Here is a 24759-nt window from a genome sequence, read left to right on the forward strand (position 1 = left end):
TAACAGACGTCCGAACGTTGGGGAGCCCCGTTGAAATGAATGGAGCATTCGACAGATGACGTCACAACCATATAATAACAGTTGATTAAAACAAGATCAACTGACCAATGTAGCGTGCAAACCCTCCAGAAAGCAAGCCAGTATCTGACTGATTGACATAGGGCACATAGAATCGCTGCACATGACTAAAAATGATGAACAACGGCCATTGTCAGCTGCCTGACACTTTACAAAAAGGGGAATAACAAAACTGTACTATACACCACAAAAACCTGCAACAGTTCCCACGACTTTGTGGAAACAAGAAGTGAGGATTCATAGGTCAGTTTCTTTTAGAGACCAGATACTGTACACTTCGTATTCAGTTGGACAATGTGTATGCGAATGCGATGCGCTGGTAATACATATTCTGGATAACTGAGGGGTATTCCAGCATCATTTCGACTTCTGGGGTTCTGAAGAGCATTGATGAAATTGAAAAAAAAAAAAATTCCCAGGTCATTTTTCCAGGTGAAAATATTTTTTCCAGCGAGTTGTGCTTTACTGGTGTGTGCCATTACATGCAAACTGAAAGATGAAGTGAAATTCTAGCACGTACTCAAAGAGGGGCGTGTATGGGTGTGGGTGTTTCAAAGCTTTGAACACTTCATTTCAGCACAGTGATCAATTGTTGACATAATGGGTCGTTTCCCCAGACACATCTCTTGTGCACTGACACTGTCCAAGTATGGATCTTCTTCAATCTCCTGTCTTGAGAATAGACACCACGTAAACCCCACGTAACTCTTGAACCATTTGTAAGTCGTGAGGTATGGACCAACTGACTCATTTAAAATTGAAGAGGGAGCCAGCTCAGTCAGACTGGCATGGTGGTGAAATGCTGCGCTGTGTCACAGAGCAGACTGTCATCATGCAAAGGCGTATTCATTTCACGCAAGTGCATTCCGTGTTGAGTTGCAACGCCTTTGCACGTTAAAGGTGCATGCCACTATTTTGGGGCTTAATACAGTTAAAATCGTTGGCCAGGGTTTATAAAGGTTGTAAAGTGTCTTATTTTTCATGCAAGCCGTTGTCTTGCTTTAAGACAAGTTAAAAGAAGGAGCATGTCGCTAAGCTAGTGAAAGTCAATGGATCCGTGTAGCATTGTATGCTACACGGATCCATTGACTTTCACTAGCTTAGCGACATATTCCCTCTTTTAACTTGTCTTAAAGCAAGACAACGCTTAACATGAAAAATAAGACACTTAACCACCTTTATAAACCCCAGCCAACGATTTTAACTGTATTAAGCCCCAAAATAGTGGCATACCCCTTTAAGTTGTGCTCCTCAACGCCACGGGAAAGCACTTTTTTCACGTGACGAGGTTTGCACAGTTGCACAATTTCCGCAAATCTTGGTTGCCACGGCCAATTTCTGTTGCTAAACGTAAAAATGCTATGCTGTGCCCTGACCAAAACCATGCCATAACCTTAAAAGTAAAAAAGTTAAAAGTCAGTTAACATTTCTGCTACTTTTCTTTTGCCAAGAGCAGCAAAACAAGCAAGGGACCTAACCAGTTACAGGGGCTGTAGAGCACGAGTTCACATGCAAACTCGTGATGCATAAACGTGATAGACGGTTCAAGTCTGCATGCTAGCTCAACGCTCTGGCGTGATGACATGCTCCACAGGAAGTGTGGTTGGCCCCTTGCTAATGACATGCAGTGCGTGTTGGATGACTCACCAATAGGGTGTCCCGATGAAAGACTTCCTCTTGGAGACCTGTGTTGTAATCTCAGCTGCCACCCCAAAATCCGCTATGACAAACACAACATTCAAACTGATTATTTTGACGAGCCTGTTTGTGTTCATCTGTGTGTGTGTGCGTGTATGTTAGTGTGTTAAGAGGGAAGAGAGGGATTATGGGGGTTCCGAATGGAAATTGTTAAGGTGAGCATGTGTGTGTGTGAGAGAGAGTGAGTGAGTGAGTGAGTGAGTGAGTGAGTGAGTGAGTGAGTGAGTGAGTGAGTGAGTGAGTGAGTGAGTGAGTGAGTGAGTGAGTGAGTGAGTGAGTGAGTGAGAGAGAGAGATAGAGAGAGAGAGAACACACATTTTTGCTGCCCCTCAGAAATAGTGCCCACAGGATAGCTTTGCAATTTATGCTTTTAGAGAGAATGTGTGTGTGTGCATCAGAGAGAGAGACTGTGTGTGTGTGTGTGTGTGTGTGTGTGTGTGTGTGTGTGTGTGTGTGTGTGTGTGTGTGTGTGTGTGTGTGTGCGTGCGTGCGTGCGTGCGTGCGCAGGAGGAAGAGGGCGTTAATGTCGGTTGGGTTCTGGACGGGAGTGGACCAGCTGAGTGCGAGTGAGTGACTGACCCAGTTTGACGTCCCCTCTCTCGGTCAGGAGGATGTTGGCTCCCTGCGGGTGACACGAATTGACACAATGAGTGCACTGCAGAAGATACCACGGGCTCACATGACATGAACACAATTACTCTCTTAATCGCTCGCTTACACAGGAGCGGACACACAACACACACACATGTGTAGTTTCCCTGCCACAGTATAATCGCTCTCACTAGTGAGGAATTACACACGGCACACCCACACAGAAACAGACACAAGACACAGACACACACATATACACATTGTTCACATTAATGTAGAACTACAAAACTCTTCTACAGCATTCTACAGCAACGTCATTCCAAGTTCTGTCAATCACGACTGCTTTGAACAACCATGTTATACCAGTTAAGGAAATGGAAATGTGGGCTGGGTGGTGGAAAACATTTGGGAGCTGGTGTGTGTGTGTGTGTGTGTGTGTGTGTGTGTGTGTGTGTGTGTGTGTGTGTGTGTGTGTGTGTGTGTGTGTGTGTGTGTGTGTGTGTGTTTGGATGATGATTGTGCGGTGCTCTCCTACAGCCGCATGCCTGCAAGTCACCTAAAGCCCTACTGCCCCAGCCTTCACATTAATCCCTGTGTGTGTGTGTGTGTGTGTGTGTGTGTGTGTGTGTGTGTGTGTGTGTGTGTGTGTGTGTGTGTGTGTGTGTGCATGTGTGTGTGTATGTGTGTGTGTGTCACGCGTGCACATGTGTGTGTCCCACTCTCCCAAACCACACAAACACACCCAAGGGATTTAACCTACCCCCTGGACAATAGTAACAATTTTTTTATAAAGACTTACTATAATACCCCCACCCCGTGTTTCAATTTCATAAAGACTTACTTTAATGTCCCTGTGCATCTTTCCCATTTGGTGCAGATAGTGCAGGCCCTGGAGAGGATAAGGGTAGAAGGGGTTAATGTCAAACGAGATGGATAACAGTGGTAGGACATGAAATACGCTCGACAGAAAAACCTAAATCTTTGTGTAGTGAAACACATGTTCATGTTTGTGTGTTTGTGTGTGCGTGCGTGTGTATACAACAGAATTTCAATTCAATTTCAGTTTATTAGAGAGTACTATCAGGCTGGACTGATGCTTTGGTTGTACACTGTTTTGGGATCATGTTCATGCTAACATTCCAGCTAGTCCAGCAGTTACGTATACTACACTGCCCTACAATATCAGAACGCAGTATCTTGAAAATGGTCGAAAATGGGTTTAGACCGGAAATTGGCTTTAAAATACCTTCTTTTTCTTGTGTTAAAATTTTTTGACCCAACTTGGTCCCGTTTCGGAAAAAAACGCAAAAAACTGATTATACTGCGCTTTTTGGTTTTAGGAGGTTACGTCGTACTAGCCAAGAACGCAGTATAATGCGAATTATACTGCACTTCTCCATTGACACCGTGGTTTTGGTGTAGACAGTAATACCACAACAGAGCGCAGTATAATGATTTTTCAGCTAAAAAGTAATGAGAATGTTGGTTTTTTTGCTTTTTTCTTGTGTGCATAAATTTTCACCATAGAAAAGTATTATATGGAAGTGTCATCACCACTTTACCTCCAACACAGTCGCGTGGACAGAAAGGAAACTTTAAAGCCTTTTTTCTCAGTTTGGCATTTTGAATTATACTGCGTTCTGAAATTGTAGGGCAGTACACCTACCTGCAATGTTTCCCGGCTCACATACGCTATCTGTCTCTCCTTTAGGGGACCAGTCACTACAGAAGAGAGAATAAGAGCAAACAGGAGGATGAGAACATGAAAACAAGACACACGCCACAAACACAACCAAAAAACAAAAGACACTCATTTCGTTAGAGGAACTGGGCAGGCAGGAGCAAGAACAAGAACAGATCAAATCAGATCAGATGAGATCAGACATGGGAGCAGACGAGCCATCTGGCCTCATACCAATGCAAATCCTCGTTAAGATCTATTGACCAGCAGATGGCAATGACCAATGACACTTTCGATGCTGGTTGGTTGGTGCCAAAAAACAAAGCATGTAGGCCAATGGGTCAATTAGGTCAAGCGTACCGTGGTAGATGTCTTGCAAGGACCCTCCCCCACAATACTCCATGCAAATCCAAAGCTTGTTGTTTCTGTCAGAAGAGGGGAAAGTAGAGTATTAGCAGATACGTCTTTTTTGAATCGAAAAGGAAAATGAAGAATGGAGTCCAACTAGATATAGAACACATATGACATATTGTACATTCACTTAAAGTGACACTCCATCCTTTCTGGAAATAAGCTTGCACTTTAAGTGTCTGTATGAGCACTGTCTATGTCCATACTGTCTTATGTCCATGTATGAGTACTGTCTATGTCTATACTGTCTATGTCCTTACCTAGATTAGTCTATGTCTGCATAGGAAAGCAAGAAACGTAATTTCAAATTCTTTGTATGACCAGTGCATGTAAAGAAATTGACAATAAAACCAACTTGATAAGCTCATTCTCCACCTCCCCTACCCTTGAATTAAATAATTAAGCTCTACCAAAAGCAGCAAAATTAAGTCCACCAGTGTGCGGTGATTCTTCTTTTACCCTTGGATAATTGAGTTCTACTTTTCACCAGTTCTTCCAGTCGTTCTCAGAGTTTGGCAGCGCAAATTCCATCTCCAAGATAGCTTATTTCATTGAATAGTATGGGATCAGCTAGTAGCTAGCTGGTCCAACATGGTTCAATGACAATTGCTAGCTTAGAACTAGGAATAATATTGCCAGACTCAGAGAATGACTAGAAGAATAGGAGAAAGGTCAAATTCAATTATTGGTCAGAAAGTTGCTTTAAGAAAACCACTTTTGCATTTCTTTATTTGTAATAGCAGAGGCTGAGTGCCAACTAACGTGTGGTAGCTGCCAAAGTAGGCCACGATGTTCTTGTGGGTGCATTCCTTCATCATGGTGATCTCCTGCTGGATGCTGGACAGATCCTCCCCTGGAGGTGGTGAGGGGGAGTGGGGAGAGGGGGAGAGGGGGAGACACTTGTTACCACCGCACCACTGGCTCTTCACTGATCATGTTTCATGAGGTAGCCAACAAACTTTTTAAAGTACAATGGAATAAGTATTACCACTTTAAACCCGTCAATTGCGGCGAAAATATTTATACTTATGTGCTGTTGTGGATGCCACGGCTTGCCGCCAATTTTTAAAGGCATTCGCAATGCATTCAGGGAAATCTGTCGTAGCCCTCCGTCGACGGAGTGTGGTGTTGGAAAATCTACGCGCGGAGGGGTGGGAAGCCCTTTGCCTTACCCCTACCCCTCTGTCTGAACGTGAATCGAGATGCCACTACCCCTACACGTGGACGCGCAAAACGGAGGGGAAGGGGAAAGGCGTTGGGCTAAGAGTTGTAATGGGATTAACCGTTAGTCATTACTCAAGTGTGATAAACATTTTTTTTTTTTTAAAACACTGCGTTATCTGTATCTGTACGCGCTTTGGCAAACCATTGCACATTCTATTATTATAAAGGCTTCATAACACTGCCAATTAAGACTACAGCATGCACAAGGCTACAAACATGCATTGATGTGGTGGTGTTTCCAAAGAGAATAAAATCTACAACATCATCAAAGTTTGAACACACTGTAATAAACTTGTGGAAGCACACATAAGTTAGTAGCAAAGCATGGAAACTTACCAGGGTCAAGCTTGATGACCTTAATAGCTGAAATGACTGATGTTTTGATGCAGCGGGCCTGAGAGAGAGAGAGAGAGAGAGAGAGAGAGAGAGAGAGAGAGAGAGAGAGAGAGAGAGAGAGAGAGAGAGAGAGAGAGAGAGAGAGAGAGAGAGAGAGAGAGAGATTGGATAAGAACATTCACCTGATGATCTCTGACCACCACAAGACTTGAGCTGGATACAAAAGCTTCTGGCATGTGAAATAGCAACACACAAAGGATGGATGTCCCGTCAGGAACACCCCGTGCACAAACATGCAATGATGGAGGTTCATTTTACAAGTTCAACAACACTCACATTGTAGACCTGCACACTAAGCAAGTTCTGCTGAACACATACTGAAGATTTCATTGCATCCCAAATTAAATCCAGTCTAACCATTCAAAACAAGAAGTGTCTTCCGTAAGATGTGCCCCCTTTTTTTGTAAATCACATGGATATACTTTAAAGTGGTGTCTACAAACAGACGCCTGTCAATGTGAGCCTTTGTTTTCTGTAACAGTAACAGGCATGTGCTTTCATTTCCTGCTGGAGGCCAAATACCAGTGAAATTTAAAGGATTACTGGACCGCAGCCTTCAGCTCAAGTGGCTTGATTAGGGGAAGCCGCATATTCGCTGCTCCCAGTTCGGCTGAACCCACTGCAGTAGTTTGAGTCTCCGTTCATTTCCTGTAGTTTTTACAGCGCTTGACTTGACATCACACTCTTGGGACACAATGTACTATATTTAGCTGACTGGAGATGTATGGGTGAACCTGACTTTTAGTTGCCTGTGGCAGGTTGACCCATTCAAGAGGGTTCATGGTCAAAGTTAGAGTGCGACTGACAATCTGAACAGTCATATTGCTGTTTATCAAGTTGCTCACAATTTAGACAGGAACTGAATCGCAGATCGAGGCCTACTGTTTAAATTCGCAGGAAGTACTGGGGTACACAGTATCCGTTGATAGAGAACCAGTATAACCAAAGTGAAAGAGATATCAGGGTTGGGGGCACCAACATGCCAACTATGGAGGGTACAGCTGGCACAAGGAATACAATCATATTAGTCAAGAGCATGATTTAAACGGCAACTGAATGGCAGGTCTACCTCCAGGTCTACGGACACTAGGAATGTCAGCTGGTGCACTTTCTGTGGCCTCGAACATGTTGTTTTCTTTGGTGTGGTTCGCCAACACATTATGTTACACAAAACCATTGCAACTAGGTGTGCACCTAGCCCACATTCTTTTAGCTGGGTAAAGCCACTTGTCTAGCCATTATGCAGGGTGAGGTTTGATGTAGTGTGCATGTGTCTGGCACGGTGCTGACCATAATCAGCGCTGAAAACACAAGGCAACCCACGAGAAGTATCTGAATCACCTGAATAAAATGCATTAGACAATGGGACAACAATTAGCTGACATTTCAAAAGGGAAACTGGATGGGCATGAGACCGCATCCATGACACTCTGGGTCCAGTTGCACAAGCTCAACAACTCTTTCCTTCCCCCTGATGCATTACACGTCTAAGGTTACTAGGGAACTTCTCATGGTTCTGCAGCAGACCCACAATAAAAGGCCTGTTTAGAAATGCTTTAGGCACGTCATAAGCTTCTCCTACTACTTGACCTGGTGTTTAAGTCATGTCACACTGACATGCAACATGCATAGCCTTCGAGATATTTTCAGCACTGTTTATGACAAATATGGAACATGTCCTTGGGATGAAGTATCTTATTGTTTGGTGCTGTGCCACTGTGCATGTCTGGCATGATAAAAGATGGCAAAGCAGCTTATCTCGCTCTGTCTGACTTCATCTGCGCTATGGGCCTCTGCATGGAGATGACAGAGACCAACGTTTGAGAAGAAACATAATTCATTTCCTGTTTTCTTTCCTGTAGTACCCGAAAGACATCCTGTGAAGAGTCTTGAGTGCCGTGTGAAATCACAGCATGCTGCAGACCCCCTGTAAAGTCAATGAAAACTGACAATATGCGGTGGTCTTGTTGCCATCCCTCTGTGCCATACGATCAAAATGGGAAATCATCAAATGGGAAAGACTGTGCTGTCTGTAACTGGCTATATTGTTGCGTAGCACAGTGGATGGCTACAGTAGCTGTCTGAAAAGTGTCAGTAAACAAAAGAGTCAGTGATGTCGTTCTTTCATGATGTTGCTACAGTGCGGCGGAAACATGTCTAAGATGAATTTGGATTAAAGAATCAGAAACGTGCAGGCAAATGGTTATAGTATCAAAATGTATGGGGTCTGTATGGCACGCAATATGTTTACATGGAGCGCAGTCGTTACAGCAATGTGGTCTAACTGTTGGCAATGGCATTGTTGCAGACAACTGACTGTTGATCGCAAACTTTCGCAACAACCAGGAAATTAAACGATTATCAAGATAAAAGACATCAGTAAATACCTTGAAAACATCTCCATATGTACCACTCCCAATCCTGTGGATCAGTTCATAGTCGTCCAGTGGATTGGTATTCAAGACCCCAATAGCATCCATGGCAGCAGCCTCGGTGTGGTTGTTCGTAGTTCTCACCGACATGGTTCTCACGCCTCAGGGAAGCGTTTTGCGACTCAAAAGACTGGCATCATCATGTGCAGCACTTCCTTCATACCACATTTCACCCGAAAGCGATAAAATGGCAGCTACGTTGGTGCAATGGGCAAATGTTTTTGCACTGCACTGCCACTAACACTGCAGATTAATCTGACGCTGTCATCATCCGATGTCAAAAAAATGTCTGAGCGTGATGAAAGCAGCGGCCGCCTGCATCTACACTGACACCTGCTGAAACAAACAATCAGAAAACATGTTCCGAGTAAATACAGTAAAGAGGCACTTTAGCTGTGCCACACGTCTGAAACTAGATAGCCACATTTTCGATTCACGTGGTCAACGATGTTACTAGGAGACTAGTAACAAGAAGAGGCATTCCACGTATTTAGTCCGACAGCTAAAACTGGCTAAGTTGAATACCAACCGGAGAGATACGTGAACAATCTTTGTGTATGCATCTCCATCATTGTGGGGAAAATGCTATGATAACTCACAAAAAAACAGTTGTTTCACAGGAAGAAACAGTCAGGGACAGGGATGTCCATCGTGTTGACAGACAACAGCCCGATTGGAGCCAAATTTTAATGAGCCAATCAGAGTGGACGCGCAGACACAATCCAGTGACCAATCAAAGGGAAGGTTACTTTAATCACTCATATCAAATAATAAAAAAAATGCAACAGGCATCTTGTAAAACAGGCATTCAGAACTCAATTGTATTAGTAGGCCTTCAATAATATCAGATTGCCAGACCAAAACATGATTTATTCAATCGATTACAGTTAATGGTCTAGTCTGCATTCAAAATGAATATCACATTTTTATACTGTGTCCATTGTTGATGTGGGTGATGGCGCATGGAGACATGCACCAATGCGTTGAGAGAAATATGCCATCTAGTGGCGATGTAGTAAAAACGAATGATGCTAAACAATACTTTTTCTGATTAAAGTAATGGGAATGCATAGTAATTATCAAATATTCAGAGTGTATTATTCAACAATGATCCCATATGCTGAAGGAGGGTCTCTGCGGCAAGGGATCTGAGAGATCTGAGTGTTCTAGATCTTTACTATTATAAGGGCTACCATCATATTTTTGGAAGGTATATTTTGAATAGATGGTGTGTGAATAAATGGAATGTGTGGAACATTAATAGCTACATCATTTAGGGCCCGGGCCCGTGCCCGCTCTGGTACCCTCCATGGCTTCCATTTGCCAGTTTATGCTACATGCGGGCAGCTTATGACTAAGGAATGAACAAATGTTATACCCAATCTGTGAAAATTGTGATGGGAGAAGTGATAAGCCACACAAAGAGTGAAGAGCTGACTTATGCCTACCTTGAGCAAAGCCATAGCCCCAAAGACAGACTGCTGCATGGGCCTACCGAGCCCAGACCTAGGGGCCCAAGAGTCATGGGGGCCTTGAAGCCTACTGCATGTCTCTACATTTCCATTCTCATATTGTGTTAAAGTAGCTATGCGCCCAAGAGATGGAACGCCCTCCCCATCGAGATCCGATCAGCCAGCTCCGTCGACTCCTTCAAGAAGCAGCTGAAGACCCACCTCTTCATCCTTGTCAACTCCTAGCTGCCAAGGCGTCATAGTGTCCCAGCTGCCGCAGCGTCCTTACTGCTCACAACCAGCCCTGGCAGGGCGCTCCCCTAGGTGGCCGCTGGTCTCTGCCTGAGGTTTCTTCCTGACTATAGGGTTCTTTTTTCTCAGACCTCACTGAGCTTTTTTTTCCCCCTACAAACTATGATTCAAGCGAAAGGGAGTTTTTTCCTCTCCCCTGATGCCACCAGGGGCCGCATCTGAGCGCCCAATCTCTGTGACTTATGCTAGGCCCAGCCACTATGGACCTTACGCATCTAAGAATCCTGGTCCTAACCTACGTTGACCTTATGACTCTACAATCTCTATCTATCTCTTCTTCCTCTGCCTTCCTGCTATTTCTGCCTCTCCTCTATACCTCTCCTTTTAAATCCATCTCTAACAATGATGTTTTTTCCCATTTGTTAAGCACTTTGAGATACATGCCTTGTATGATACAGTGCTATACAAATACAATTATTATTATTATTATTATTACTTTTAAAAAGTGTATTTTCTCATTTTCTTAAGGGACAACCAACCAAACACCTACAAGACATGTTCTCTACTCTAACACCTGGTCTAAATTCTTTTTGTGAACAAGACAGGTTATCCACTGTTCCAGGTCTGTTAGTGGGCTTGCTTAGTGATGTGTGATGGTCCCGCTTTGCTGTGCTGCATCCACCACACACACTCTTGAACTGTGATCTTTCCTGCAAGAAATAAATTCCATATGTTCAATTCCCTATGTTTCAGGTGCTAATGATGGGCAGTCATAAGTAATCCAGACTAAAGGGATAAATCACTGCACACTGATGTGCTGTGAGCTCAAGGCAGCCATGGCCTAGTGGCTAGGGAGTTGGTCTTTCAGTCTGGGGGTGGTAGGTTTAAATCCCACCTCACCTCTCCCTGCTACTCCATCCATGGCTGGAGTGCCCTTGAGCAAGGCACCTACTGTAAGCTGTACTTCTCTCCAGGGACTGTAACTAATACCCTGAAGTGCCGGTTTTCGGGTAGGCCTACAGCTCGACACAGCGCGACTCGGCCGCCACTTTTTGCTTTTCAAATAGACATGACACAGCTCAATCTTAAAGCAAAAAGTTGTGGCCGCTGTGTCGAGCTGTAGGCCTACCCGAAAACCGGCAGTGGAAAAGAGGCATAAGTGTAATATGTGCTAGCCAGGACTGCTCCTCTCCCAATCTGCAGTGATGGAGAGTAAGTTGTCAAAGTATCCAAATCAGAACACTCACAGAATATAGACTTACATTTCATCTAGACTTAATTGTTTACCTCAGAATGACGAGAAGTGGATTGACTATGACGGCCAGATAATGGCTTCAAAGCTACAGGAGAAATTCACACACAGACATGGGGTTATTTAGCTTTTGTAAGTACACGGCACAGCCCTTAGATGGCAGCAGACACCTTAAGTACCAGGCCTGGTAAACGAGTGGGGGAAATGAAGATGACAACTGGTTGTTCATCATCAACCAAAAAAGGTGTTACAATGAATACTGAATTTGTCAAACTGGTAAATTAGGCCTACATGGGGTGCAAAGGGGTCAGTGTGTGTGTGTGTGTGTGTGTGTGTGTGTGTGTGTGTGTGTGTGTGTGTGTGTGTGTGTGTGTGTGTGTGTGTGTGTGTGTGTGTGTGTGTGTGTGTGTGCCCTGGGCTCAGCCAAAGCTGTCAGCGTCCCTGCCCCTCATTGCTATCTCCTAGTGTTGTTGAAGACTGAAGGCATGCAATAGAAGGAGTATATTCCCTTGCTCTGGCAACATTACTGATGTCATTCTAGCTGTTTAGACCTATTGCCTCAACACGGTAAAAAAATAATAATCTGTATCTGTGTTGACTTATTTGTCCTTCTTGCACTTTGCATTTTGCACCATTTCAGATAAATATTGTTTGTGATACTGGTACCTGTAGCCATATGTCCAGGCTTGTGCCATGGGTACTTCGCCAGTATTTTCACCAAACAGTCTAATAATTAGGATAGGCCTTGGGGAAACTATTTATTTATTTATTACAAGGGCACGCACATGTCTTTCGATTGTAAACGAGGGGTTGGGGTAGGGGTGTTGGTTCTATGAAGAAAAAAAAGATACCGTCTACATTCATTGTCAGGCAAAATAGAGACCTTGTGTGCAGTGGGGAAACAGGCTGCTCTCACTAGCAGAGTGAACGAAGTAGAATAGTATTTGAAACAACACACAAAAAATAGTTAATTGCATAGGTGCCAATGCAGATAGACTTGAGAGGTAAGGCTATGCATTGAAGCAACAACCTCTTACTTTGCGCAAACTCAGTTTGACATCATTCCTGTAATGGCTCCTAGACTGAATGGGTGAATGCCAACGTTCCGCTCCTCGGTGGATTTTCCATCACCGATGTCAAATTTAGCAGCAAATGAGTTACAATGGTTGATATCCGACCGAGGGAGCAACGCGGAATCAAACAAAACGGTGTAAAGTGAATCCATTTAAGGTATGTATTTCACTGCTTGTCTTTAGCCAGAACATGTTTTGTGAATAACGTTACTTACAGCTAGCTGATAAGCTTGAGTATTCTAAGGCCAGTAGCACTAGCTAGATGTTTGTTAGCTTAAATCATACACACTATGCTTTATCACCAAGAACTACTTTGGCATTTTACCAATTTTGCGTCAATAATGCACTACCGCGTGAGGTTTCAGTTGCTGTTTGTTCAGGTTAACTTTGCTTGAGCATGTCAACTTCAATGTTCCACCTGGATGTAGTTCTAGCTCTGACATTAGAGCTAACGGTGTTGTTAGCATGCCAGTATCAGCATCAGCGATTTCCACAGCGCAAGAATGATGTGGACGTTTAGTGATAGACATTAAACGCCTATGTTTATAAATGTGTACATGTGTTTCAGGCACTTCAAGTACCCGACCTGTGCATATCACGTCCACTAGAACTAAGAAAAAGAAAGTGTTATTTATTGGCTATATAGGGAGCGCGGCATGTATTTGCGTCTACCAGTGAAGAGCACGGGGTTACTAAAGTTCATGTATTCAAAGCTAGCGAGCTGCTAACCGCTGTGTGTAGTTCTAGCTAGCTGCTGCCGTTTTTGAACTGCCCTCGGTGGGATGCTCAGTTGCTGTTGTGAGTGAATGCACCGTTTTGACGGGTGGGGTGTGAAACAGACCAAACAAAATCAACGGTTATTGTTGTTTGAGTCAGTGAATGATTTGCTAGACAAACAAGATACGACTCCAGAATCCTGCCTGTTTGAAATATTGAGCATGTAGACAGCTTAGTTCTAGAGTCCAATGTTATGTAATGCTAGCTGGGAAAACATTCAAACAAATGACTTCTCAGATTCTGACTTCTCAGCCTGCATTGCTCCATGTTCGGTTGAAAGCAACAATTACACGTATTTTTAAGGATACATAGAAGCCTGGGCTTATCGATATGTTGCGGACGGTGTGCTGTTTAGTTGCTGCTTGTCAGCATCATGGAATGTGTCCAACGTGAGCTGTCTCCCAGGAATTCCAAACAAAAGAATTGGCGCGTGGCTTTCCCCTGTTTGTTGATTTGTGGCACTGTCAATTGGACGGCTTGGGGTCTGGGATTTCAACAGTTCAGGAAGAATCCTATGTGAAGGCATCGCTTTCCGCTAAGGTGAACCATCTTTCTGGTCATAACAAAGTGTGATGGGCTGCATTACTTGCTAGAAACATCCGTGTTGGTCTTCCTCACGCCGCCCTCTGCTTACTCTGCTATCAGTGCACAATCTGCACATAGTTAGTGCAGCTGTAGTAGCTGCTGCTTGACCTCAAAGTGCTTAGTAGAGTGACTCTACTACACTAAATGCGTCACGGCAAGATGACCGGAATTGGGTCTGTTGCATAAATACACTTGATCTGACTGAGTGACGTTTAAACATACGAGAAGCTTGACATAATGCATCTCGTTGATTCGTAAGCTGCGTGAAGTGGTAAGAGCAATTGACAGCCAACCATGGGTTATTTGAGGAGAAAAGATGAAATCAAGTCTCATAAACCGGTGTGATCTGACACTAATCCTGTGATGTTTTGCACATGACCCTCTCTGTTTGACAGCCAGCTGTACAGCTTGACGTACAGCTGATCTGTCTCATGTTCAGACAGGAAACTTGTGTAGCCAGGCCAGCTAGGTTTGGTGTTGGGTTGCATTGAAAAGTATGTAGGGTCAGGGTGTTGGTGTGTTGTGGTGTATGTATGTTGGGTGTGTTGTGGTTCTTGTATGCAATGTAGGCAACTTTTATCTGGTGTATGTCTCACGTAGGTATCGGCAAGTTTGTTGACTTCCCCTTGGTTGTCAGCATTGGTCAATAGAATGAGTGCCCTGCCTTTCTCGAGAGCAAATAACGACAGTGATGTACTGCCCACATGCTAGGACTTGGATGCTTACGTTTCAAGAGTTACATTTAGACGGTCCGGCTCCGTTTAACTGTGTTTTTCAACCAATCGCTGCAATAGGAGAGGTGTGTGTGTGTGTGTGTGTGTGTGTGTGTGTGTGTGTGTGTGTGTGTGTGTGTGTGTATTTCTCAAATGGTCCCTACCTTCCCCTCCCTTGTAAAAGACCCTCATGGCCAGGGCAGCACATCTACCAACAGCCCTTTAATGTTAACCCTCTACTGCATGGGGTTGCCATATGGCAACCGTAAACTTTTTCCAGTTTTTCTAATAGAGGGTGCACTATAACCTGTTTATTTATACTTATTTGTGATAAGACAGCCTTTTACTTTGAAACCAAAAAAACTTTTCAGGTCACATGATTAAGAAATAAACACAGGAAGCCCTTTTTCATCACCTACTTTTGTGTGTGGAGGTCATCGCTCGAGGCCTCCATAAACCAAGGTATTACTCTGATTTCAGCCCAAAATATTGTTATAAAAAAAATACAAACACTATCTGGAATATGTAAACTGTTATTTTTCATCATTAAAACAACTTTAGATGCAAAGGTTTTTTTGGAAAAAGGTAAAATGTTATGGTTGCCATATGGCAGCTTCATGCAGTTATGGAACAACATTGTTGGCCATTCACCCCAATCAACCCCATTGGAATGACTTAGAATTAGATTAGTATGAGGCTATTTTTACAGATATTTCTTATAATTTTGGTGCCAAATTAATCATTTGAACTTATATTTGTAATTTTAGACATGCTTAATGTGAAAATGCATTGCAAATGTTTGCAAATAAGTGTAAACAACCTTTTCGGAAGCTTTTATGTAAATGTGTGTACATGTCTATGGGCCGTCTTGTAGACCATATTTTGCTATTTTACAGAAAATATTTTCACTAAATACTAAAAATATACATTTTTATTTATGTCATTTAATGAGTTTTAACATTTGGAAAGTAATATATTGAAGATTTATGAAGGGAAAATTCTCTTTTTAAGGAAAAACCTGATTTTACACAAGATTCCACGACTGCATGAAGTTGCCATATGGCAACCATTAACTAAAAACTTAATTTAAAATAAAAATTTAAAAAATGTTTTGGAAATCAATTATTTAACTCATTTTAACACTAAAAAAGCACTGAAACATTTTTTACACTGTAAGAATAATAATTCATGCAGTAGAGGGTTAAACATGCACCTGTGTCACTAGCTAGCCAGAAACAATGTGTCACTAGCTAGCCAGAAACAAACCATTACTCATCTCTCCTGTTCTCTTTCCATCCCTCTCCTCTCTCCCTCTCTCATTTTCTCTACTTCTCTCTACTTCTCTACTTCTCCTCTGTCTCCTCCCATTCTTTTCCTCTCTCCCTCTCCTCCTCCCTTCCCTCTCCTCTCCTCCTCTCTTTCCCTCTCCTCTCCTCATCTCTCCTCCCCTCTCCCGTCCCATTCTTTTCGTTTCTCCTCACCTCCTCCCCTCCTCTCCTCCCCTCTCCCCTGACCTCTTCCTGATCCCTCTCTCCCTGTCTCTCTCTCCAGTGCAGCTGAGGCCTGCATAGTGTGGTCTCCCGTCCCGTCCTGTCCCGTTCCGTGGGCTCCGCGAGGTGAGGGCCATGGCCTGGAAGGACCGGCTGGAGTCGGTGCTGAACGTGGGGCTGCGGGTGCCCAGCATCATGCTGCTGGAGGTGCTGTACCGCTGGGACGTCAGCTCCTTCTTCCAGAAGATCCAGCGCAGCAGCCTCAACAACAACCCCCTCTTCCAGTATAAGTACCTGGCGCTCTACCTGCACTATGTCGGTGAGTTGTGGCTCCTTGTTGATTTATTATTTCAAGTTCTTAGTGAGACGGTTTGCACACTTCAGGTGTTTTTTTTTGTTCAAAGCTTTACTGGACTCGCATTTCCACTGAATCCTGCACCTTCTAAACAGATGAAAAATATTGAAAATCATGATAAATCTAAATTTTATGTGAAAAAATCGTGATATGACATATTTGCCATATCACCCACCTCTAGGTTATATTGTGAACTTGGTCTGTTTCTCCATATTGGCTTGCAAAGCAACTAACCATCATGTTTTTGTTTGCTGAGTGAGGAGGAATGAGTTGAGTGGGTTTGAACAATTGTTGAACAGTGTTCACTGGTGTGGTCCTTGTCTAGTTTCAACATTACTGAATGGCTGTTCCCAGCTTAGTACTGAAGTGTTTGCACAAAAAAAAAACAATTCCGTCTCTCCTTCTTTTGTGTCTTCATCTATGCTCCTTCCCCAGACTCCTCTGTCAGTTGTTTACTTGTGTCCCCTAGGAGACTGCTAGGAATAAGTGGTTTTCTCCAAATATCAGCACTCTGGCGTTTGAAGCAGGGTCAGTCTCTTCGTTCAAATGGGGCCCCTTTACTTTTTTGCTGGGGGAAAAAAACTCCAATTAAGCTTACCATTGCTATGATGTTATTAATTACACTACACTTTATTCAGAGTCTGAAGTAAGTCATTTTAAGGCTTGGTCAATACCATTTTGGTAAAAAAGGGTTAATAACAGAGGCCCTATGCAAATGTTTCACACAACAGTCTTTTGTTTCAGCTTTATCTTGTGCCTTATCCAGACTGCTCCCTATGGAAATGAGATACTCAGTTGAGCCTTAGCGCAGCTCACTGATGGCCAGTTGTTGTAGTGGTTGCCCGTTCATGCGTGCACGTATGTAGCGGTCTAATGAAAACAAAATGCTTTGACTAAAACCGATACGCCGCCTGTGACCAGAACCGCTGCAACCTAGTACCTTTAACGCAGGGCCAACTCGGTAACATTTGATCATGTTTAACTTTTAATGTGAGATGTGATTGCTCAGAGTCCCCACGTAACTTTGTAAGCTATCCTTTTGCTCTCTCTTACCTCGCCGCTGAGGTTTTGCACTGAGATCTAAATTTGGCCACTTGTCCTTTTAAAAAATAGATATGGCTTATTAGCCCTCCCTGTACCCGTAGTGGCAGTGCCCTGCCGTCTGTCTCTTTTATTGAAGGGGAGACATTTCTGGCCTTGTGAGAGAGATGGGGAATTGTATTTTGAAAGGCCATAAAAAATGAAATCTTTTCCATTTAAGTGCCATTGTGGAAAATAGCACTGGCCCTGCTATTAATAGACAGGTGCTTTTTGCGTGGATCCCTATCTCATGTCACTTTAGGGCCCTTTTAAGTACCCTCAGGTGCAGCACCGTGTCACTAATGGGTCAACACGGGACGCACGTTTGCATTTGAGTTCCCATGGTGACTGCACGTGATGCTAACGTTGTGAAGCATCAGGTCAGTCAGGTACATGTAGCGTTTGCTTATTCTGTGATGTGTGCGGCACTGTATGAACTGGAGAGGCAATCTGTAAAGGGGAACTACTTTATCAAGAGATGTATGTCAAAGTGAATCAGCTGCACAAGCAAGCCTTGTGTTTTTTGGCTGCCTAGGTGTGTACAAATTTGATTTCAGTGTATGAGCATTTTTTTTTGTTTTACGTGAGCAAGTTTACATGGAGGCCTTGGATTTGTTTCCTAGTTAGGACTTTTTTAAAGTGTTTATGAAACGAAAACAAACGGTCATTCCCATTAAAGCCTTGTTTTTTCTGATAGCATCGATGAGACTTTGAACCCAATCATCCTGGAGGAACTTGTGAAAATGGCAACTCAAAGTGTGAATTCTGTGAAATTTGGTGTGACTAATGAGCTGGGCTGTGACATCATACAGGGGAGTCCCTGGTTTGCTAGTATGGCGATCTGAGAAAACAACACACATTTGATGGACCCACATCTTATAAAGGAACCAAAATTCTGATACAAACATCAGCGTGTCGAAAAACCACACATCCAACCTCATGAGAAAAAAAAACAGCAGCACAAATCTATTTCAGAGGCACTGATACATCTGCAGAAAGTGACATGTCTGACAGGTGAAGTGACGATTGTTGACATAGCCTGACAGTTCGTTTTGTTTATGGTTACGGTTGCTAAGGGCGCTTTGCCATGACCCACAGATGACATGGCGTGTGTATTTGTTGACAAATGGGGGGCATTTTGATTCAATTGCGCGATATAGTGTGATTGAAATGCATGTAGGCTACATGCAAAAATATCATCAACTAGAGAAAATACGGAGGTATTAGGCTGTTGGAAAAACGCCCTATATAGCCTGAGTCCTCAGCATATTTTTAGCGTTTATCATTATTATTTTTTGTGCTGAAAGTCACAGGCGTCTCGTGTCCCTCAGCCGGACTCTGAGGATGAGGTGTGTCCAAACGTCAGCCACACGTGCACCACAATACTAAAAACAAACAATCAACGCTTCAAAGTAGGCCTACGCTATGTGCATCTCTGTTTATTCGCTAAGCAGTAGCCCAATCTGTGAGTTGGCTGTCCTCGACTGAGAGCACCACGCTGATGTGCGGATATCCTCCCAAAACCAATTTATTGACCAGTTGAATGGCAATCAATAAAAAGTGCATATTCCGAGAGCATTCGCATCGGTTTGGCATGTAATGTGCATTACCCTTTCCTGAAAACAACATACAAAGCAGATGGACAAGGTAAAACGAGTAGCCTAAAGCAAAGCAGTGCACTCACCTGTCTTCGTGCCCGAGCAGTTACAGGGGCAGTTTCAGTCTGCACGCCGGCGATGTCAATTGTTGGAACTGCTTGAGGCAATAGCATTCTCTTCAGTCCAACCATGCCCGCGACCTCCACATTTGTGGTGAAGCACAAGGGGTGGAAATGTGCACAACAGTGGAAATGAGCACAACAGTGACCACGAGCTTGCTTCAAAACCACGCATTGGATCCACAGAGCCCTAGCTTGATTTAGCCTTCTCCTTGTCGGCCACAGTTCCATCATTCTTCACAGAAGGGAACTTGTGCAAAGATATTTCTTCTGTCAAGTAGCCATTTTTGCAGTTGGCACCGTTCGGCCCTCCAGCAACACACTGCTTGACACTGCGCTTTGTTTTGGTACTAGCCGCCATTGATCTGAACAAGGTGGAATGAGGTGAACTCACCCCTTCTATGTCACGCATATCATTTGCATAAAATTTGCATGTCACCAAAAAAACACTTTTTGAGAACGTTTTAACATGACTTTTAGGACAAAATATCACCCAGACAATATCCCATTTTATTCACAAGGCTTAGAACTTTCAGAATCTGTCCTGGAAATGGTCAAATTCCTTTACTTTGTTTTCGTTTCATAAACACTTTAAGTTGATGGTTTGCTTCAAGTTGTGGTTTTTAAGGTGAACTGTCTTTCAACTGCTGTTGATTTGGAGGCCGAAACTTAACAGTTGCGTTGATTGCAGCACTAAAGGTCATGGCTTTGCAACTTCTTGTTTCTAATGAGGAGGTAATTGAACCTGCCTTGTTTCACATGCATGTCAGTACAACACTGTGGCAGGCACCATATTGATTTTGTTTACAAGTTCAACTGTGGTGTTGAGAACATGTTGCTGGTGGTCTTACCGAATTGGTAAGATGTGTACCCCTATGTGTCTTTCCACCTTCCATTTGTGCAATGAAAGTCTGTTATAATAGTACCATATCAAGTGGTAATCTTACTTAATTGAACCAACACCTAACCAACACAGTTGTGTGAAACATAGGCTTCCAAACGATGGGCATATATTTTTTTTTTACCCCGGAATTACAGTGACACACAATTCCCCTCCCATCATTTCCTGAAGGGGACAGTCAGTGGCGGTCATTGTCCTTGAGTAGTTCATCCACAGTAGTAGGCTATCACTTGGCCACGATAGAGAGACATTGAGAGGCTGGACAGTGTGTCTGTGTTCCCGTGCGGATGTAATTGAGTGCCCTCCCCGTGTCCCCTATCTCCCCAGCGCTGGCCGTGGCCACCCAGGGTCGACCCACTGGGCCATGTAATAGCCCAGCAGAACCGCCGACTCAGGACATACTGATGGCTACACGCAGAGAGAGATAGAGAGAGAGCTGGAGATATACGGAGGGAACACAGTGAAGCGTGTGGTTATTAAAAATAACGATTCCATTTGTATTGTTGCGGTAATTAAGCCATCTCTTAGTGCTTAATGCTGCTGAGGCATCTGCTGTGGCCCAAGGCTGCGCTGGGTGTTGCTGACTGCATTGCCACTTCCTCTCCCACTACCTCCCTCATGGCAAAACCACAGTCTCGTGGCTTTGAACTATTTTGTTTTTAAGTATGTAATTTTCTTATTAAAAGCGACGATTCCGTTTGTATTGTTGTGATAATTAAGCCATCTCTTAGTGCTTCTGAGGCATCTGGTGCGTCCCAAAGCTGCACTGGGTGTTGCTACCTCCATCACCACTGCCTCTCTCATAGCAAAATCACAGTCTCATGGCTTTGAAATATTTTGTGTATATTTTTCTTTTTTTAATCTAAAATAATGATCCCATTTATGTTGTTGCTGTAATGCTGCTGAGGCAGCATCTGTTGCTGCATAATGCTGCACTGGGTATCCTGCTCTCCCTCTCTGTTACTGATGCGGTTGCTGCTGTCATTGCCTCTGCATCTCTCAAGGCAAAGCTACAGTGATGGCTGATGGCTTTGAAAGATGAGTTTTTAATCGTTGTTTTTTCCTCTCCTTACTAGCAATGATTCCATTTGTGTTGATGCTGTAATTAAGCCACCTCTTGGTGATGCTGATCAGCTGCCCAAGGCTGCATTGCTCTGCTGTTGCTGTTGCTGCTACTGCTGCCGCCGATGCTGCTGCTGGTGGTGCAGAGTGTTGCTGTCTCCATCACCACAGCCTCATAGCAAAGCCACAGACTTGATGGCTTTTCAAGATGTGTTTTTAGGGTTTGGGAGGGGGCGCTCTTTGCGTCTTTATTATGACTGGATAGAGAAGATGTGGCAGGAAAACAGTGGGAGAGAAAGAGGTTTCCCTGAGGCCTGGGAAATGAACCAGGCCGGATTCGAACCTAGCTCACCATGAATACAGGTGCTTTATTTGGCACACAGCACCACCCTCGGAAGGTTAGATTCAATCTGTGTTTAGTTACCAAGTTTAGAAAAGGAGCCTTTTTGTTTTCGATTTTTGCTCTCAAACTTAACCTCTTCGCATATAATGGCTCCGGTAGGACATCAGCTTTTCACTGACGGCTGCAGAATCCCGACGTGTCCCAATCTGGGCAGCGAAATCTGCTTGCTCTGTGGAATCGCCAAACATTGTGACATTGTGTCCTGTGCTACATTACAGTGATATACACTCGGATAAAAGCATCGCTCCACTAGTAATAGCCTTGTTGAAAAATCCTTGTAACGAGTGTTTACATTAAACTGACTGGGACTGGGAGGGGGCGGGGTGGACTGTGCCATGGGAAAGCTGGCTGCATGCTTTTATCAGCCACCGGATAGGAATGCAATGCAATGCAATGCAATGGCCCTGACCCAACCCATCGCTCTCTCTGTCGCTCTCTCTGTCTCTCTCTCTCTCTCTCTCTCTCTCTCTCTCTCTCTCTCTCTCATCTTAATCCTGCATTGTTGCACTAATCAGATACACAATCACCATTCAGCAGTATGTTGCTAATGAGCAGAGCCTCTAGTTATCTGCCACCCAGTGTGCTGCACTGTCCATATCGTGCACTAGCTTGTGCACAGGAACACACGCTCATTCTCTCACACACACACACACACACTAGTTAATACAGAAACACGCTCATTCTCAAACAGACATACTGCGCGCACAAAAGCACAACAATACCTCTTAATGTATGTCCTCTACAAGTCTTCTGTTGTCCAGTCTTGCACTTTAAATGTCTGTATGAGCACTGTCTATGTCCATACTGTCTTAAGTCCATGTATAAGTACTGTCTATGTCTATACTGTCTATGTCCTTACCTAGATTAGTCTGTCTGTATGGGAAAGCAAGAAATGTAATTTCAAATTCTTTGTATGACCAGTGCATGTAAAGAAATTGACAATAAAACCTACTTGACTTGACTTGACACACAATACACACACACACACACACACACACACACACACACACACACACACACACACACACACACACACACACACACACACACACACACACACACACACACACAAGTTTGTACAGAAACATGCTTATTCTCACATACACATACTGCATGCACACACACACACACAAACGCATATACACACACACACACACACACACACACATGCGCACACACACACACATGCGCACGCACACACACACACACATGCGCGCACACACACACACACACGAACAGAATGACGACTGCAATGGCTTGTACAGAAAGACACACACACACACACACTCATTCACACATGCACACACTAACCGTAATGACTGCGAGCTTGTTAAGACTTGGGATGTCTCGTGAGGTTTCACTGTTTCCTCCGAACAGCTAGATCCATTACTGCGATCCATTAATGTGACTGCAATGGATCTAACTGTAAGTATGTTGCAATGGTGTGTCTCTGAGCATGCATGCAAGGTTGTAGTCACTATTGCAGTTGTGGTGTACAAGTCAAACTGTTATCATATATGTCTGTGTAAGTATGGCAGGTGTTAGAGTAGGCTGTAAAGTAAACCATATATAAGAGAGCCATGTTCTCTTGCTTTCTTGCTCTCTCGCTCTCTCGCTCTCTCGCTCTCTCGCTCTCTCGCTCTCTCAATTAGGCTGAACTCCAGTTGGACTCTCTTAGTTAGTGTCCTCCCCCTGTCTGGCCATGTCAGATCCATAGACAGTAAAAGAAATGAACCAAGGGGGACTTCTGCTGTTCTGAATGACAGCCAGTTCAATCCAACTCAAACGATTTCCAGTTCCAGCTGGCCTCTCATCTACGGTAACTCGACGTCAATGTCGACAAGCAGATGGAAACCAGCAAACTGAGAATCATTAGCTTGATTGTTAGACGTAACCTACAGATATCTGCTGGCGCGTCTGAGGATCGTGCGTGATATCGAGATCAAACTGTTCATTTGATGCCATCCTCTGGGATTGATTACATTGTTGATTGAAAGCTATTGAAAGAAAACGTATGCGAGAAAAAAACATCTATCAAACTATCTTTTTTTTAATCAAGTGACAAATCTGTTTGCCGCTTGAGTGTTAGTTGAAGCTGTTTGTATGTTTTCATGTGCATATTTTCATCCTAGCCAAGTATTTAAACTTCTTGATGTAGAGCCAATTTTGGCTTCCACTCTTAAGTCTACTTCATACTGTATGTTCAGCTGTGTCATCAGTAGTACTGTGGCTTTGGTGCTGCAAGCCATGCTGTTTTGTAGTGCGATGAATACTCTTGTTTTGATGCTGAAATGGTGACTCCTATGCTTCTGATATATGGCTTTATTTCAAATGTTAGACAGATTGAGTATGGGTTGATGTTGTCTTTGGTAAAGCAAGCCATGCTGCTTTGTATTGCGATGAATACTCTTGTTTTGATGCTGAAATGGAAACGCCTATGCTTCCAATGTATGATTTTTATTTCGGACCTGCTGTGGCCAACCGGTAGGGCACTCGTCTGCCATGTGGCCGACCGGTGTTCGATTCCCGGCCCGAGTCATTTGCCAACCCTTTCTCGTCTCTCTCCCCATTCGCTTCCTGTCCTCCTCTCATATTGTCCTGTCATCAATAAAGTAAAACAAAGTTTTTTTTATTTCAAAAGTTAGACAGATTAAAAATAGTCCCGTGTGAAATGGTTTACGTTGTGTCAATATGTGATGCTGAGCGCTGACGTTTACCTCATACCTCGCATCCAAAGGTCCCCTGCATTCCAAACTCCGAGTGCTAGTCGGGACCCCGCGAGCTAGGTGAAATGCAGCTTCTGTTGGGAGGTCCTGGCACCTGTGTTAGCCATGGGGCTAAATCTTTACTTTACACCCATTTACGAGGCTCAAAGTTGCAAAAATGTTGATCCCGTAGTGTCGGGTGGTTGTTGACATGTAAATCCAGGCACTGAGAAGTTTGATAGTGCACCGTTGGTTTAACTACAATTACGTTTTTGAAGGCTGCGCCTCGGAGGACTCTGCCGGGCGCCGCCATCTTTTTTTCTAGTCGCGATAAGTCTATCGAAACAATAGGTCATGTGATACATCACGTGGTTATTGGACTGCAGTCGGAGACCGTCTAAAACTGACTTCAGCTTCAGCGACAAAACACCC

General features: G+C 43.7%; 2 protein-coding genes across 4 annotated transcripts in view; one reads left to right on the forward strand and one right to left on the reverse strand.

Moving 5' to 3' along the window:
- Positions 1-9123, reverse strand: part of map4k6 (mitogen-activated protein kinase kinase kinase kinase 6) — a 46141-nt gene extending 37018 nt beyond the window's left edge. Inside the window, exons 1-8 of the mRNA XM_063203221.1 lie at positions 8467-9123; positions 6020-6077; positions 5222-5312; positions 4409-4473; positions 4034-4089; positions 3209-3256; positions 2356-2398; positions 1726-1798 (exon numbers count right to left, since the gene is read on the reverse strand). Of these exons, the coding sequence (XP_063059291.1) occupies positions 1726-1798; positions 2356-2398; positions 3209-3256; positions 4034-4089; positions 4409-4473; positions 5222-5312; positions 6020-6077; positions 8467-8601 (569 nt within the window). The 5' untranslated portion in view covers positions 8602-9123. The remainder of the gene's footprint in view (positions 1-1725; positions 1799-2355; positions 2399-3208; positions 3257-4033; positions 4090-4408; positions 4474-5221; positions 5313-6019; positions 6078-8466) is intronic.
- A 3311-nt stretch (positions 9124-12434) lies between these two features.
- LOC134452700 (RING finger protein 145-like) overlaps positions 12435-24759 on the forward strand; it is a 43648-nt gene continuing 31323 nt past the window's right edge. Inside the window, exons 1-2 of one of the 3 annotated variants that reach the window (XM_063203212.1) lie at positions 12435-12696; positions 16171-16423. In XM_063203212.1, coding sequence (XP_063059282.1) covers positions 16240-16423 — 184 coding nt within the window. In that variant the 5' untranslated portion in view covers positions 12435-12696; positions 16171-16239. Of the gene's footprint in view, positions 12697-13017; positions 13857-16165; positions 16424-24759 lie in introns of those variants that run through there. The other 2 variants (XM_063203211.1, XM_063203213.1) reach the window with 2 other exon arrangements.

Source organism: Engraulis encrasicolus, chromosome 7 (genome assembly GCF_034702125.1).
Source record: "Engraulis encrasicolus isolate BLACKSEA-1 chromosome 7, IST_EnEncr_1.0, whole genome shotgun sequence".
NCBI lineage: Eukaryota > Metazoa > Chordata > Actinopteri > Clupeiformes > Engraulidae > Engraulis > Engraulis encrasicolus.